Source organism: Tubulanus polymorphus, chromosome 6 (assembly GCF_964204645.1).
Source record: "Tubulanus polymorphus chromosome 6, tnTubPoly1.2, whole genome shotgun sequence".
NCBI classification, from domain to species: domain Eukaryota; kingdom Metazoa; phylum Nemertea; class Palaeonemertea; order Tubulaniformes; family Tubulanidae; genus Tubulanus; species Tubulanus polymorphus.
Window position 1 is genome coordinate 20,453,516 of NC_134030.1, and position 14,760 is coordinate 20,468,275.

At 36.0% G+C, this 14,760-nt stretch overlaps 2 protein-coding genes across 3 annotated transcripts; one reads left to right on the plus strand and one right to left on the minus strand.

Moving 5' to 3' along the window:
• The first annotated feature begins 415 nt into the window (after nucleotides 1–415).
• On the plus strand, nucleotides 416–5,484 carry LOC141906755 (uncharacterized). The gene is made up of 5 exons (XM_074796090.1): nucleotides 416–457; nucleotides 1,369–1,707; nucleotides 3,347–3,372; nucleotides 3,756–3,997; nucleotides 4,885–5,484. The coding sequence occupies exons 2-5, from the start codon at nucleotides 1,488–1,490 to the stop codon at nucleotides 5,282–5,284; spliced, it is 888 nt and encodes a 295-aa protein (XP_074652191.1). The 5' UTR covers nucleotides 416–457; nucleotides 1,369–1,487; the 3' UTR covers nucleotides 5,285–5,484.
• Nucleotides 5,340–8,707, minus strand: LOC141906757 (uncharacterized). Of its 2 annotated transcripts, XM_074796095.1 has the most exons (5): nucleotides 8,619–8,707; nucleotides 7,525–7,858; nucleotides 6,770–6,997; nucleotides 6,260–6,454; nucleotides 5,340–5,766 (listed from the first exon to the last, which is right to left on the minus strand). In XM_074796095.1, exons 2-5 carry the CDS (start codon nucleotides 7,667–7,669, stop codon nucleotides 5,690–5,692), a joined length of 645 nt encoding a protein of 214 aa, XP_074652196.1. In that variant the 5' UTR covers nucleotides 7,670–7,858; nucleotides 8,619–8,707; the 3' UTR covers nucleotides 5,340–5,689. The 2 variants fall into 2 exon arrangements, 1 of the variants encoding a protein (XP_074652196.1); XR_012619411.1 differs by lacking the exons at nucleotides 5,340–5,766; nucleotides 8,619–8,707 and adding an exon at nucleotides 8,104–8,250 and having other exon boundaries at nucleotides 6,109–6,454.
• Between the last annotated feature and the right edge of the window lie 6,053 nt (nucleotides 8,708–14,760).

The following is a 14,760-nucleotide window of genomic DNA, read 5'->3' on the forward strand; positions in this document are numbered from 1 at the left end:
ATATATATATATATATATATATATATATATATATATATATATATATATATATATATATATATATATATATATATATATATATATATATATATATATATATATATATATATATATATATATATATATATATATATATATATATATATATATATATATATATATATATATATATATATGCCAAACATACTTCAATCAAACATACTACCAATCATTATCCAAATCTTCCGTATCAATTTCACATGAGCGATGCGGAACATAATGTTTTGTATCTGCCATACGAACAGTTTCGAATCAGGTATGGCAAAGAACTGATCCGTTCTTTTCTGCATAGTTTTACTGGGTGTTTGAAATCAAAACCAGAGAATGTTGAGTAACTGGTCTGTACTGATCTGCATCGTGTTACTGCAACTGGGAAACATTCACAATGCAGAATTGTCTGGAGTGAACGGAAAGAGAAGTAAGTTACTCAAACTTGAAAACATCTAATGACTTTCTTTCTTTGGTCGTTAGTTACATTTGCAAATATCTCACTGCGAACGACGAGTAGGCACTAGAGTTGATTTAAGAGAAAAAATTGTTTTATCGCGATAGAATACCTCATATGATGTATATATAGAAACATTACCAAATGTTTGCATAGTTTTTGATATGATAATGATATGATTTACTTTGTTGAAATAAATCTTACCAAATTAATAAGGTCATGGAAAACTTGTTTAAGATTAAATGTTAAGAACAACTTTGATGCATCGTTTAGCTTATACAAGAAAACAGAAAAAAATGAAGATAATAATTAAAAATGAAAGGAAACACTGCATGGTACAGATCATATTATAACGGTTTTTTTCTGAAAATGCAGGCCTAAAATAGCTAAAGGCGTTTTGAATTAGTGCTAATTTAGTGATAATAAAAAAGATAAAAAAGGATTGTTGGCCATTTAAAAAAAACAATTTTTACTTTTTTTCATCTTAATCACACCACCATAATATATGTATCTGTTTATTTATGTGATATGATTTTAGATTAATTATTAGAAAACTATACATGATACAGATCATATCATAACCTTTTTCTGGAACATGCAGGCCTATACTAACTCAAGGCGTTTTGAAATTAGTGGTAATGAAGAAATAACAAAAACGAATTGTTGGCTATTCAAAAAACACTTTTTAAATTTCTTAATCTAATCATACCACAATAAAGAACCTAGATGTAATGAAAATCTGTTATCTGAAAATGCGGATATTTAAATCATGTAGAATTTGGGTTAAACGGCGGTGAAACTGATTTGTCAGAGCAGTTTTCATTCTACTGTTCAACGAAATGTCTCAAATAACGTGAAATCATTGGACAAACCATTATTTCCAGGTGCTCTACAGTTTATTGGCCAGCGTCCTGTTCCCGCAGGTAAGCCGAACAGGATAAACCAAGGACAAGAGGTAGAATATGTGTGTAGAACAAAACCTGGAAAGTCGGTGACAACGTTGATGTTTGAACAGAAGAGACGAGGTTCTGAATCGTGGGGACCAGTTCTCGGGGACAGGCGACTCGACAGATATGTTAAAGAGAACGTACTTGTTATCGCAAAGTTGCAATTTAAGGCAGATTCCGAACTTCACAATGGAACGACTTTAAGATGTCTTGTAAAGGAAAATCCTACAGATCCGGAACCTGTTGAGTTTGATCCGATAGTAGTTTTCGACACCGGTAAGTAACAATTGAAATGCGTTAATCACGAACCAACCTAGAGAGGTGGTGGCTCGTCGAGATTGCGTTGCCACTCATCCAGGGGCGGATCCACAGGCTAATTTTGAATGTCTTGTCCCAAAATGGCACTTTGATGTTCAAATAGGAAATGTTAATGAGACTTCAGAAATGCACTTTCATTTTTGTTGACAAAATGAAAAAGTGCTCCAAGAAGATTTATGGACTTGTTCAAATCTCTAAAGTCCCCTTGGATCCGCTCTGTGAATAGCATAGTCAGCTAGGATGGACTATTCATCTGCGATTTGGTTCGAGTTATAACGGCTACACGAACAGTTTCCGCGTAGGATCTGTGGCCACTTTCTATCATAAACGGAATTTACTTTGAGCTTTTATAAAATAGTGTCATTAATATCAAGGTATCTCTCGTAAACTATGATAGATAAATTGGTTAAACGGCAAAAATAGCTGTTTAGTCTTTGTTAGATTGTGTGTTCAAGTAAGGACCTAATCCATTTAACATAAAGCCATTGTATATCATCCATATTTAGCATATTTGCTTTGTCTAACAATAAAAATGGCGAATGTTAGATAGATAAATGTCATTTCGTTCTTTCAGTAAAATCATAAATTTGATTATCAGAGAAAATAAACAAACCGATTTTCCTCATTCTTCAAGTCGATGATATTTGATTCCCGTTTTGCTACGTGCATATTAAATAGAATAGAACTAAAAGCACAGTTTTAATCATCACTCGTAGTACATCACTCTATTATTTAGCCCGATTGAAATTCATCGATCAAGCAATTATTTTCAAAACGACAAGTTACCAGAGAAGCAAGACTTTGGATAAAAATGATAAGTTTGACGCTGGTCGGTAATTTTAGAAAAAGAAAACCAAATATTGCTTTTTTAGTAATAGCCTTAAAATAGAAAGTTTAAACTGTGATGGAACTATACCGCATTCGAGAGAAAAGTTGACGATTTTAGAGACCAGAGAGGCATTTCTGTGAAAGTGTAGATAGATGGAAGCGGGTCGAGCTCACTATTTGTGGGTTTTCATATCAGAGATCAACTTATCAATTAAACCAATTCCTCTGAAGCAGTTGAGATAAGTAGAACAATATTGTATGTTTCGCATCCAATTTTGAGCTATTAGTAATTAGGAAAGCCTCTCTGATGGTCTCGACCATATCAACAAAAAATGTTCTGAAGTTTTCAATTAATTCAGACGTATTTTCATGATCGGGCCAGTCAGTCTGAACGTGATCGTAAAGAAGGGCACTCACTGATCTAAATAAATCTTAACCTAAACAAATCTAAACATTCGCAATGTTGTCAGAATTAATACATCAATAAATTCTGCAAATATCTCCGCTCTGCAGTATTGTAAGAATATCCAAATCTTTTGTTGCCGGTGTATGTTAGGAGTAATCTGTACAAATGATAGTGCGTTTTCGAAGAAGCGACCGGTTTTATTCTGAGTTAATACTTGTTTCGTCTCTCTAGTTTTGCTACTTTTTGTACTTCGAGACAAATCGGTAACTTCCATATTCATAATGCTCAATTTTATACACGTCTGCAAACTAATCAAACCTAAACACGCTGAAAGTTAATTCTGCTTGTAACACTTTATTTCAGATCATTCAACTTTGAATCCATCATCGGTGAGTACCTGGAGTCAAATAAAAAACACACATTTTGTAGAACTGGACCCAGAGTCAAATTAAACCCACATAACATTAGAACTGGATTCAGAGTCAATTTAAATCCACTTAACATGGAATTGAGTCCACAGTCAAATTAAACCCACACTTGATGGAAATGATCCAAAGTCAGATTAAACTGCGCAACTGTGGAATTGGGTCCAGAGTCAAATGAAATCCACACAACTGTGGAACTGGGTCCAGAGTCAAATGAAACCTACACATCTGGGTTCGGTATCAAAAAATGCACAAGATGAGCTGAACCAAACAGAATTAATGATAACTAAAGTCAATTGATCGTTTAAAATCGTAATAATTCTCAGATTTTTGTTTACGTTCAATAGCGTAGATACATCGATCAGACTACAGTGGGTCCCAGTAACCGGGTCGCACCTGACCAGACCACTACTGACCGGACTACAACTGACCAGACCACTACTGACCAGACCACAACTGTTGGGACTAAAACTGACCAGATCCCAACTGATCGGTCTACAACCGACTGGACCAATGTGATACTATACATCATCAGCGGAGTTACTGGATGCATTTTAATCATTATAATCGCTGAAATCATTATGCGCAGGTATGAAATCATTCGGTTATACAAGATTGTTCAGCGTGATGATCTAACCTTCGAAAACATAATATATGTCCCTTTTACCATCGTCTAGCTCATATCGGCGTCAAAAATTCACTGTCCAGACATTCGATTTCGCATATAAGCTTATTTCATAAGTTAGGCATTCGACAGTCATTCGATTTCTTAAATTAAATTTCATTAAATTTCCATATTATTATAAGCATTCTGGTTCCATTCGACTTTCTTGGATGCGCTACGCGAAACATAAATTATCTATTAGATGATTCCTTACTTTTGTCATTTCTTGGAATATTATATATTCCAAGAAAATATATATCCAGAAAATCATATATTTCGATATTTTTTTTAAATTATCACACAGGAAAACGACTTTCCTAAGAAAGATGAATGATAACTATGTCCAGACATTCGACTCCCAAACAAAAGTTTTTGATTTCAGTACCGTACGACTCTGACGTCGTATCAGCGTCGTTGACGTCGAATGTCTGACATATTCCTGGACAGGGCGTGTCAGGATAGGTCCAAGACCAAATGGCACATAATGGATGTTCCGTCCTCAGAAATAACCCGATGTTGGGTTGGGGGTAGTGACTTATTTGGAGCTGACTACATCACGAATTCTAGTCACCGTTTCTTTTTAAATTCGACTTAGAGGACTCAACGACTTTAAGAATTTTTAAAACTCCGGTCCAAATGATTTCAAGATTTAGGTTTGATACTTATAAATGAGTTAACTTGGCCTGTTGGTCATGTTGGATTATCACATGACATGATTTGTATCATCCGATAGATTATCTTAATTCACCCTTTCGATGGAAGTTCGTTAAAGTTGCTTGTTATTCTATCCTAGAATATATTACCCATTTCAGACGCAATCGACCGTCCGGTGAAGGTCATGTGGATAATCCAACACCGCAGCAACAGGTTGATGAAACAACATGCGAGATGTTAAGTATCTACGAAGAGCTTGATGATGGCAGTGATTCCGATAATCTTTCAAACAAATATCGAGTTAGAAATGCTGAAACTGGATTACTGCATAACATTCACAAGGACTTTGAAGCCAGGAAAGATAAAACTTCCTACATGGATATGGAAGCCGGGAAGAACATAGATACAACTCCTTACGTGGATATGGAAGCCGGGAAGGACATAGATACAACTCCCTACATGGATATGGAAGCCGTGAAGGGGACAAGATTGGAGAAAGATGTAGCGACCACCATGGATACGGAATCCAGGGATAGCAGACAAGACGATGGAAGTTGAGAAGGCAGTGAGTTCACACAGAAATGTGATATTTAACTTTAAATCTTACGCTCTTTTACACTATTTGGAATTTCATCACGAACAATCGCGACTTAGATATAAGAATACATAAAAATAATCAAAATGTATTGTGATAATTCGTAATTTTGTCATATAAAGCTTTTTTATACAAGAATCCAATTCATCGGAAAAATGTCTTAAGAACAGAAAAAGTATATGTTATTTGATATACATGTTTTCCTTCCTTATTTTGCCTATGACGGTTATTTCTTAGTTTCCCAGCTCGATTTGATTACTCATCTAACCTCAAGGTAGAACGACTGTAAGCGGCTAGCAACTAATAGTGCCGGGATTGTTTTCGCTGGATCGAAATAGTTCACGACGGCTTGGAAGCTGAAGTATGTACTAAGCCGGTTTTGCGATAGATGGCGCATGGAAACTAGGTATCATCACACAAGCACATATCGACAGTGACGGTTCGTCTGAAGTAAGAACAAAAAATGGAGTCACAAGGCAACCCAGTTTCACGAAAAAGTTTAAGCCTAAAACGGTTAAGTTTGAAATGTTGTCCTCATTGAAAAAATGAAGTACCCAATAGCAATTACACCAAAAATTTGAGTTAAACTTTTGTGAAACTGGGCTCTGGCCGAAGAAATCACCACAACACATTAAGATATATTTAAAAATCATAAATTGCAAATCAAAGATTTTACGATGGCTGCAGGGAATGTCAGAGACAGGCGACCTTAAGTCGATAAAAAAAATTAGTTCCGCTTTTGCTCCGCGCAAAAACAAAAAAAAAACAAATATTTATTTTTGCGCGGTGCAAAAGCAAATAAATAGCGCCAAAAAACGAAGCGATTTGTTCTTGCGCGTTAAATGTTTGTCTATCGCGGTAATATTTGTTTTTGCGCGTTTTTGTGGATGATGAAAAAAAAATATTGCCATGTCCCGAATCTGCCACCATACATTCACCTTGCCACGCGGGTTTGCGGGCTTCACTGCATAACAATTGATTATACAAAAGAAATACAATGAGTCCACCGAATACACCACCAGCAACATTTACTCCATTACCAGATCCTCCGTTAGTATTAACTCCATTTGCATTAACTCCAATAGCATTAACTGAATTGGTATTGGTATGATTGGTATTGACATTGTTTTTCCCTTCGAATAAAAGGCAAAATAAACAAAATGACAATAAAAAATAAGGATATAAATATTATGCTGAAACAACCAACAAACTTTCAACATCGGTGTCTCATTATAGAGTCTACATTACGAGTTGGCAAACACGGACTAGCTTTTACTCAGGTTTGCTATTAGTAACTTTAAATTTCGGATGCATGTCAACACATCCAGTACTTTTGACAGACATTTATCGAAGTCGTTTTGCTATGAATGGTTGTTAATTTTGTTAGATATAGCGAGTATACTCGTAGCGAATGGGAAATTTTATTCCCAGTAATAAATGCAACTAACCTGGTTCATCATATCGACCGAGATCACGACGGCGAATATCAATGAAGCGTTTACCATTTAGCAGACACCTCCCTCTATAATCAGTTGTGATACTGTTTACAATCGGTACCGAAACAATCCATTTGTCGTTTGATTGTTTCCGAAAATTGGCTGGAGGGTCACATGTTAGTCGTTTCGTCTCTGCATTACTGGGTATTAATACATTATAGTACCAAGCTGTTGCAAGGTCTTGAATGAAAAATGAGATAAAACAACCATGAATCAAATTATCTGCCCCTTGAATATAGATATGATAGATACCGGTATTCAAAACCGCTTTTATCACAAGACAATCAACCATTTTAGAGAAATAAAAAACAACAACACGGGACAAAGGAACCCTATTGAAATGGCGGCTTTTAACTGTATAAAGGTTTATTAGATAAAACTATACAACAGAGAAAAGCTAAGAAGCTAAGAAGCTAATTGAGGATGGTGGCAAGATAATTTAAAGGTAAACGAAGTAATAAATGAGTCACTTTTCTTTAGATTCAATAAAAAATCCGTCTCAAATTCTATGATTAACGAATATGAAATCGTGATTAGTCTGAACCAGTTATCTGGGAAAAAGTAACTTGATTTGTTTCTTTTTTTCAACACATACTTTATTTGATAAGCTCAACTTGAGAATTTAATAAGGCACAGGAAAGATAAAGGTGCGCGGTTCAGCTTAATTATATTTAAATGATCGATGTTACGAATACCCAGATACTTACTATGAACTACAATCGGGTCAAATAGTGCAGGTTCCGGATCTGTAGGATTCTCCTTTGCAAGACATCTAAAAGTCGTTCCATTGTGAAGTTTGGAATCTGCCTTGAATTTTAGCTGCGCGTAAACAAAGTGCGTTCTGTTTGACATATCTGTGAAGTCGCATATCTCAAAGAACTGGTCCCCACGATTCTGAATCTCGTCTCTTCTGTTCAAAAATCAGCGTAGGCGTCGATTTTCCAACCATCGCTCTACAAAGGTACCGTGTCTCGACCCCCTCGAATCTAATGTCCGGCCGTCCAACAGTTACATGATAAGTATCGACGAACATATGAAATTCTGAAAGATATTTAGATTTACGAGCGAATGAATTTTCGTTTTTCAATTGTGTTTGCATGCGTTTCGTCAATGCATTAAAGGACTTCACCGGAGACATTGCTGAAAATGAACTACAGTAAAATCCGCTAAATTCGTATCGGGTTTATCTGGATTTTCGTCTTATGCACTTTATTAAGTCCGATTTTTTTTTCATCTAGTCTCCAGTCGGATATTCAATTTTTAGAAGTCGCCTCTAAAAACCTTACCGTTCACGATGTAGATATGTAGCTCAATGTCCAAGTAACAACCATAACTTCCAGAATTTTCATACTTTTGAATCCCAATTCGTGTAATACGGATTTCGGATAATCCGAACGAAAATCTTCGATCCATTACGATCCGGATTGAGCGGATTTTACTGTAACCGGGCACACGGGTTCAACTTCATCAGCTCTCCAGAAAAGAGTGGTGTTTAGCTTGCTCACGGTATGTAATAAAACCCAAGGCCCAGTTCCACAGTTCTGAGTTAAGATTTGACTCTGGGTTAAAAAATTGAAAATGAACTAACTTTAACTCAGAGTTAACTCTAACTCGCGACTGTGGAACTGAGTCCAGGGTCCAGTTCCACAGTTCTGAGTTAAGATTTGACTCAGGGTTAAAACATTGAAAATGAACTAACTTTAACTCGGAGTTAACTCTCAACTCACAACTGTGGAACTGGATCCTGAGGATTACAGATAGATACTTGTAGTTAAAAAGAATTCCATCAATTCAACATTACCAGTCTTTGTCAGCGCAGGCCCCAGCAGTAAAATCGCTAAGATCATCAACGAGAAACCCATAATGACGTTATAACAATGACATCGATTGAATTTCTAGCGGATAATGAATAAAAGTACGTATTTTGCCCTATATAATAACAGATATGCTCGTGCCTTGATAAGGAATATTTATCGATAAAACATTTTGTTACGGAGCGCTTAGATAAATCGAATGGGTTTTCCCTTTGCTTATATTGATGAAATTGGACGCAGAAATCGTTAGCTAGATTTCATCATGGACTCTAAATAGAAGGGACGTTAAACGCGGTGTGAGACCAAATTATCCAGCTGTCAAAGAGTCCACGATTTTATTAGGGATTTGCAATGTTGAGAAGTGACGGTTCTCTGCAACCGATACAATAACTCTACAACTTGATACAGGATTTTCACGCGACTCTGATTTTCACTCAGGTATCTAGAAAAATCTTTATTCAAATATTAGATCGCCGAGTCGATATAATATCAGTTGTAATGTTTTAAATTTGTCATCTTTTCGGTAAGATTCAAGAATAGGGGACTAGTGGTTAGGATTAGGGTTAGGTTTAGTTCCCTAATCATCATTAATTACAATATACATTACTATCATTATATATCATCATTATCAATTACTGATATTATTACTTAATTGATAACTATCACTACATATATATTGCTATAGTCCCCTATACTTGAATCGCACCCCCAGGACCTGATTTCCGTCAAATGTGCATGCTGCTGATTAAACTAACCTAGTCCGATTGATCTGAATGCAGCAGATGATATTAATATGTAGAAGATAACTGATCGAAATAGTCCAAGAAGCTACACTTATGAATTGGTGAGTAGACAATTTATTGGAATACTGGGTAATAGTGCAAGGGTGTAGGAAAATTATTCCATATAATACGTTGGTTGACAGATTCGGATCTTCATTTCGACGCATTTCAAAGAGCCGCCATTATCACCATCACGCCATCTACATCCTCATGACTATAATTTCCATCATCATCCTCCCCATCATTACTATCCTACATCACTACACTCTCCACCATCACCACTACTCCTTTGAACCAGTCAGTCGTCCCGTCAGTCAGCAACCAGTTAACCGCGCAGCTGTGTAGATTGTTGTGCGGACGAATATGAATATGTGGTTCATCCTGGAACTACTTAACCGGAATCTACACTTCGTCCGTATTTTACCTTTGTTTGTAAAACTCAAGTCAGGTTCAAACAAACCCTCGTTACTTACAGCAAACAAATACAGTAGAGACGGCTTCTTACTCGAATCAAGCTGGGAGGTGAGAGTGACCAACTTCCCTGAATCAAGTGAGGCCAACGATTTTTGTTTTGAGTTAGAAAACCGAATTAATAGATATCCTACAGCAATCGTTTGTCAGCAATTTGTGATAATCAGGTCTTCTCTTGATCATTCATCATTATTACTATTGTTAATTACACTATCATACATTTCTATTAATAGTAAATCATGTTTTGCTGATTTATAAATAGGGGTGATCACGCTTGCATACTATCAAAATCGAATTTCAAAGCAAATAAATAAGAAATGTTGAAGAATCAGGCAGTATTGAATTTGAGACTTACGTACATCAGGGCAGTTTGAATCTTTAAATCATGTATTATCTTAAATTACCAAACCTTGTCATATTTCCGAATTATCTAATGGTGGAACGATAACCACACTCAAACGTGGTGAACGGATGATAAGAAAAAATCCCACTATTTACAGATTAAAAGAATTTATGATCTCACCCTAGAGATCATCGTCAGGTGAACTCGTTTGTCGATGATGTAATTGTCGACAAAAGATATCTCGTAAATGGAGTTCCAATAGACTTCCTCGCAAACGAACGCAGGCGATCAGCACTAATCCGTATTATCGAAATTCCAAACGTCAATTTATGCTCCAAAAATTGAATGAAATAGACCACTTGCAGACCAGTAACCCAAAAGAATTTTGGAACCATATTAAAAAGCTAGGGCCGGGGAATAGAGATAACGCTATAAGAGCAGTGAGAACGGAAAACGGCACAATTTCAGAAAACAAAAACGATATCATGAAACAATGGAAATACGATTTTGAAAAATTGTACAATCCAGTTGCTAATGATAGTCCCATTAATTCGGATGAACAAGAAATAAACTCCTTTTGGGATCATATTGATAATATGGAAGAAATTTATGATATAAATTATACTCTGAATAATTCAATAACACAAGCCGAAGTTATTCAAGCCACGAACAAATTAAAAAACAATAAAGCAACTGGGCTGGATAAGATTCCAAATGAAGTTTTAAAAAGTCCTAATCTTTGTAAAATTCTGTGCATCCTGTTCAATAAGATTCTCAGTGCCGGTAACGTCCCATCAATATAGAACCAGAGTATTTTACATCCTATTCATAAACAAGGTAAAGACGAACTTACACCACTTGGGTATAGAGGTATTAGTCTTAACTTCTTAGGCTTCGATTCAAGATGGCGGACTAGTGCGATCACGCATTCGTATATGTCCTGACAAAAATTATTTATCAAGTGTTTTCACTGTGGATTTATAACGAGTAATGGGTTCATTGGATAGGAAGTGTTCTATCAAGTTTCCTCTGAATGAGGTAAACGGAAAAATTCTTCATCAAGATGTAATTAACGCTATAAAGGACAGTGCCGACGGTGACGTGAGTAAAATAGCAGCGATTCAAATAACGTCAAAATTTTGCATAATTACTGCAGTAGATGAAACGAGTAAAGATCTTCTGAAACAATCCGGATTAATCTTTCGAGGGAATAAAATCACTCCGGATGATGTAGATTTAACCTTTTTGTCTGTGAAAATAGTCGATGCTCCGTATGAGATGTCGGATCTGACCATTGTCAACTTTATTAAAAATTATGGTGATTATGTTGAAGGATCGGTAAAAAAAGGCGTGATAAGGGACACTCAAATATATACTGGGACCAGATATTTGAAATTGAAACAAGTCAATAAAGTTATTCCAAACTTCACATCAATCGATGGATTCCGCGTTAGAGTGTACTGTGAGGGTATAGGGTGTCAACATTGCCTTGGCGATCATCGCTCAGCTGACTGTCCGTCACGATTTAAGTGTTTCAAATGTGGCGCCGCAGAGCATAAAGCTCGTGATTGTACCGTGACTCTGAGCGACACGATATCCAACGAAGCGCGTGACTATTGCGAGAAAACGTCAAGCGAACCGCTGTCCAATACTATTACAAATAATGTATTAGTAATCGGTGATTCCAACCTCCGTGACTTCGAGTTTCCGAATGGCACGGTTATTTGCCAGCCTGGTGCTAGCGGTGAAAAGATTTCATCGCTTCTGAATAAAGCTGACAATCAGATTCTAGATCGATCGTCGATTACTGACGTTATTCTCCACTTAGGTACAAACGATATAAGTAACAACAAAAATGACAGTGACACTGTAGTGGTGAATCTGTCCTTAGCCATGGCTAAAACGACGGAACATTTCAATGAAGCCCAGATTCACTTCTCTAGTATCATTCCAAGAAAAGGTAACTCCAACAACGTAAAAGAGTACAACAGCCTTGCAATAGCAGTTAACAACCATATCGGGAAACTATGCGCGGAACAGAATATCATGTTTATTGATAATGACACTATATTGAAACTTAAACCGTCTGGTAAAGCTTTGGACCACTTTTATTCGCCGACCGATAAAAGTGGTATTCACCTCAGTGAAACCGGCAAGCTTGCATTGCTTAAACACTTTTGCGAGGCAATAGATGGCGTCACTAGTGATGCTTTCTGCACACCGACCTCGGCAAAACGAAAGGAGAGATCACTATCCGGAACACCACCTTCAATAGAAAAAACCAGGAAAAAACAATACGTTGAATATTAGTCAAACACCATGACTTGTTATTTGTATGAAAAGCTCAGTAACTGATATACCTTGTACAAACAACAGTTGTTTGTACTTTAATGTTGACGAGGATTCTCCTCTTGAACGGGGAAGTCTATCCATCATTTCTCATAACATCAGAAGTGTCAACAAAAATTTTGACAGTTTAACTGATTTTTTGAATTGTTGTAATGGTCAATTTTCGGTCATTGGTTTGACCGAGACTTGGACTAATTCAAATAATTCTAACTCCAATTTGTATAGAATTAACGGTTACACGAGTATTTTTAAATCCCGCGCCAATGGTCAACTTGGTGGCGGCGTAGCTCTCTTCCTAAAGGAAAATTTCAATTTCAAAGTACGGACAGACTTATCAACTAGGAATCATACTTTCGAATCTTTATTCATCGAAATTGTTTTAGATAAAAAATCCAATATTATTATTGGAGTAATATATAGACCTCCAGGAGGAAAATTACCAACTTTTCAAGATGAATTTGAAGTTTTAACGGCAGAAATTACTCGCGAGAACAAACTTTGCTACCTGGTGGGGGACTTTAATATAGATCTTATGAAATATGATACGCACAAAGATACTGAAATATTTCTCGAATCTTTATTTTCTCATTCTTTTTCACCTTTGATTGACAAGCCAACTCGAGTAACTTGTGACTCGACATCCTTAATTGACAATATTTTTTGTAACGATTTGCGACATGTTCACAAATCTGGGATTTTTATGACCGACCTTTCGGATCATTACCCAATATTTACTATCTGCAGTGGTGATCAGCCTCTGTCTGACAGACAACCTTTTAAAACTAGAATTTTCTCGCAGCGCAATATTTCTAATTTCAACAGATTACTTATGAATATTAACTGGAATGAAGTGTATTCATCTGATAATCACTCAGTTGCTTACACTACTTTCATTGAAAAAGTTTCTTTAGTTTTCAATCAAGTTTTCCCTCTGGTACCAGTTAATCATATTAATCCCACATTCCATAAACCATGGATAACTCCTGGTATTATCGCAGCAATTAAAACAAAAAACAACCTTTATAGGAAATTTATTAGAACACGTTCAGAAAAAATAAAATCAAAATACAACTCGTACAAAAATCTCATTTCAAAGCTTATTAACAAAGCCGAATCTAATTATTATTCTGAAAAATTGCTCGCTGCTGGAAATGATATGAAAGAAAAGTGGAAACTGTTGAACACAGTTTTAGGTAGAAACATTTATTCTAAAATGCCTAATTCTTTTACTTCTGATCAACGTGTTATTTCTGGTAATATAAACATCGCCAACGAGTTTAACAATTTTTTTGCAAATATTGGTGAAAGGCTTGCTACTCAAATCCCTGATACAGGGCAATCCTTTCATCAATATATGAATAAACGTGTCAATGAAAGTCTATTTCTCTTTCCGACTTCACCTCATGAAATAAGTGATGTGGTCTCGGGTTTCCCCTTAAAGAAGAGTGCCGGTGTCGATGGTTTGAGTATTTTTGTTATAAAACAGGTGATTGACATCATTAAGTTCCCTTTATCCCATATCTTTAACCGTAGTCTTCAGACTGGAATAGTTCCCAATGAACTCAAAATTGCGAAAGTTTGTCCTTTGTTTAAATCCGGAGCCCCTAATTCTTTAAATAATTATCGACCCATATCTTTGCTTCCTAGCTTCTCAAAAATTCTGGAAAAACTAGTTTACAACAGATTGGTTTCCTTTTGTAACAAACAGGATATTGTAACCCCCGACCAGTTTGGCTTTCGTTCAAAACATTCAACAGATTTGGCACTAACCAAGGTTGTTGATAATCTTTCTGAAGCCTTGGAAAATAAGAATATTACTATTGGATTATTCTTGGACCTGTCTAAGGCATTCGACACCGTTAACCATGACATTTTGTTAATGAAGCTTGATTATTACGGAATCCGAGGTGTTCCTCATGATTGGTTTAAAAGCTACCTGACTGACAGGAGTCAAGTTTTAAGTTTCAACAATACCTTATCGTCTCCATTAAATGTATCAATTGGTGTACCTCAGGGTTCTATTCTAGGCCCTTTGTTATTTTTATTATACGTTAACGATTGCATAAATGCGTCCAAATTACTCCATTTTATCCTCTTTGCCGATGACACGAATTGTTTTTATAGTAACTCTAATATCAAAGAATTGGTTTCCATAGTAAATTCTGAACTGGCGAAACTTGGCAT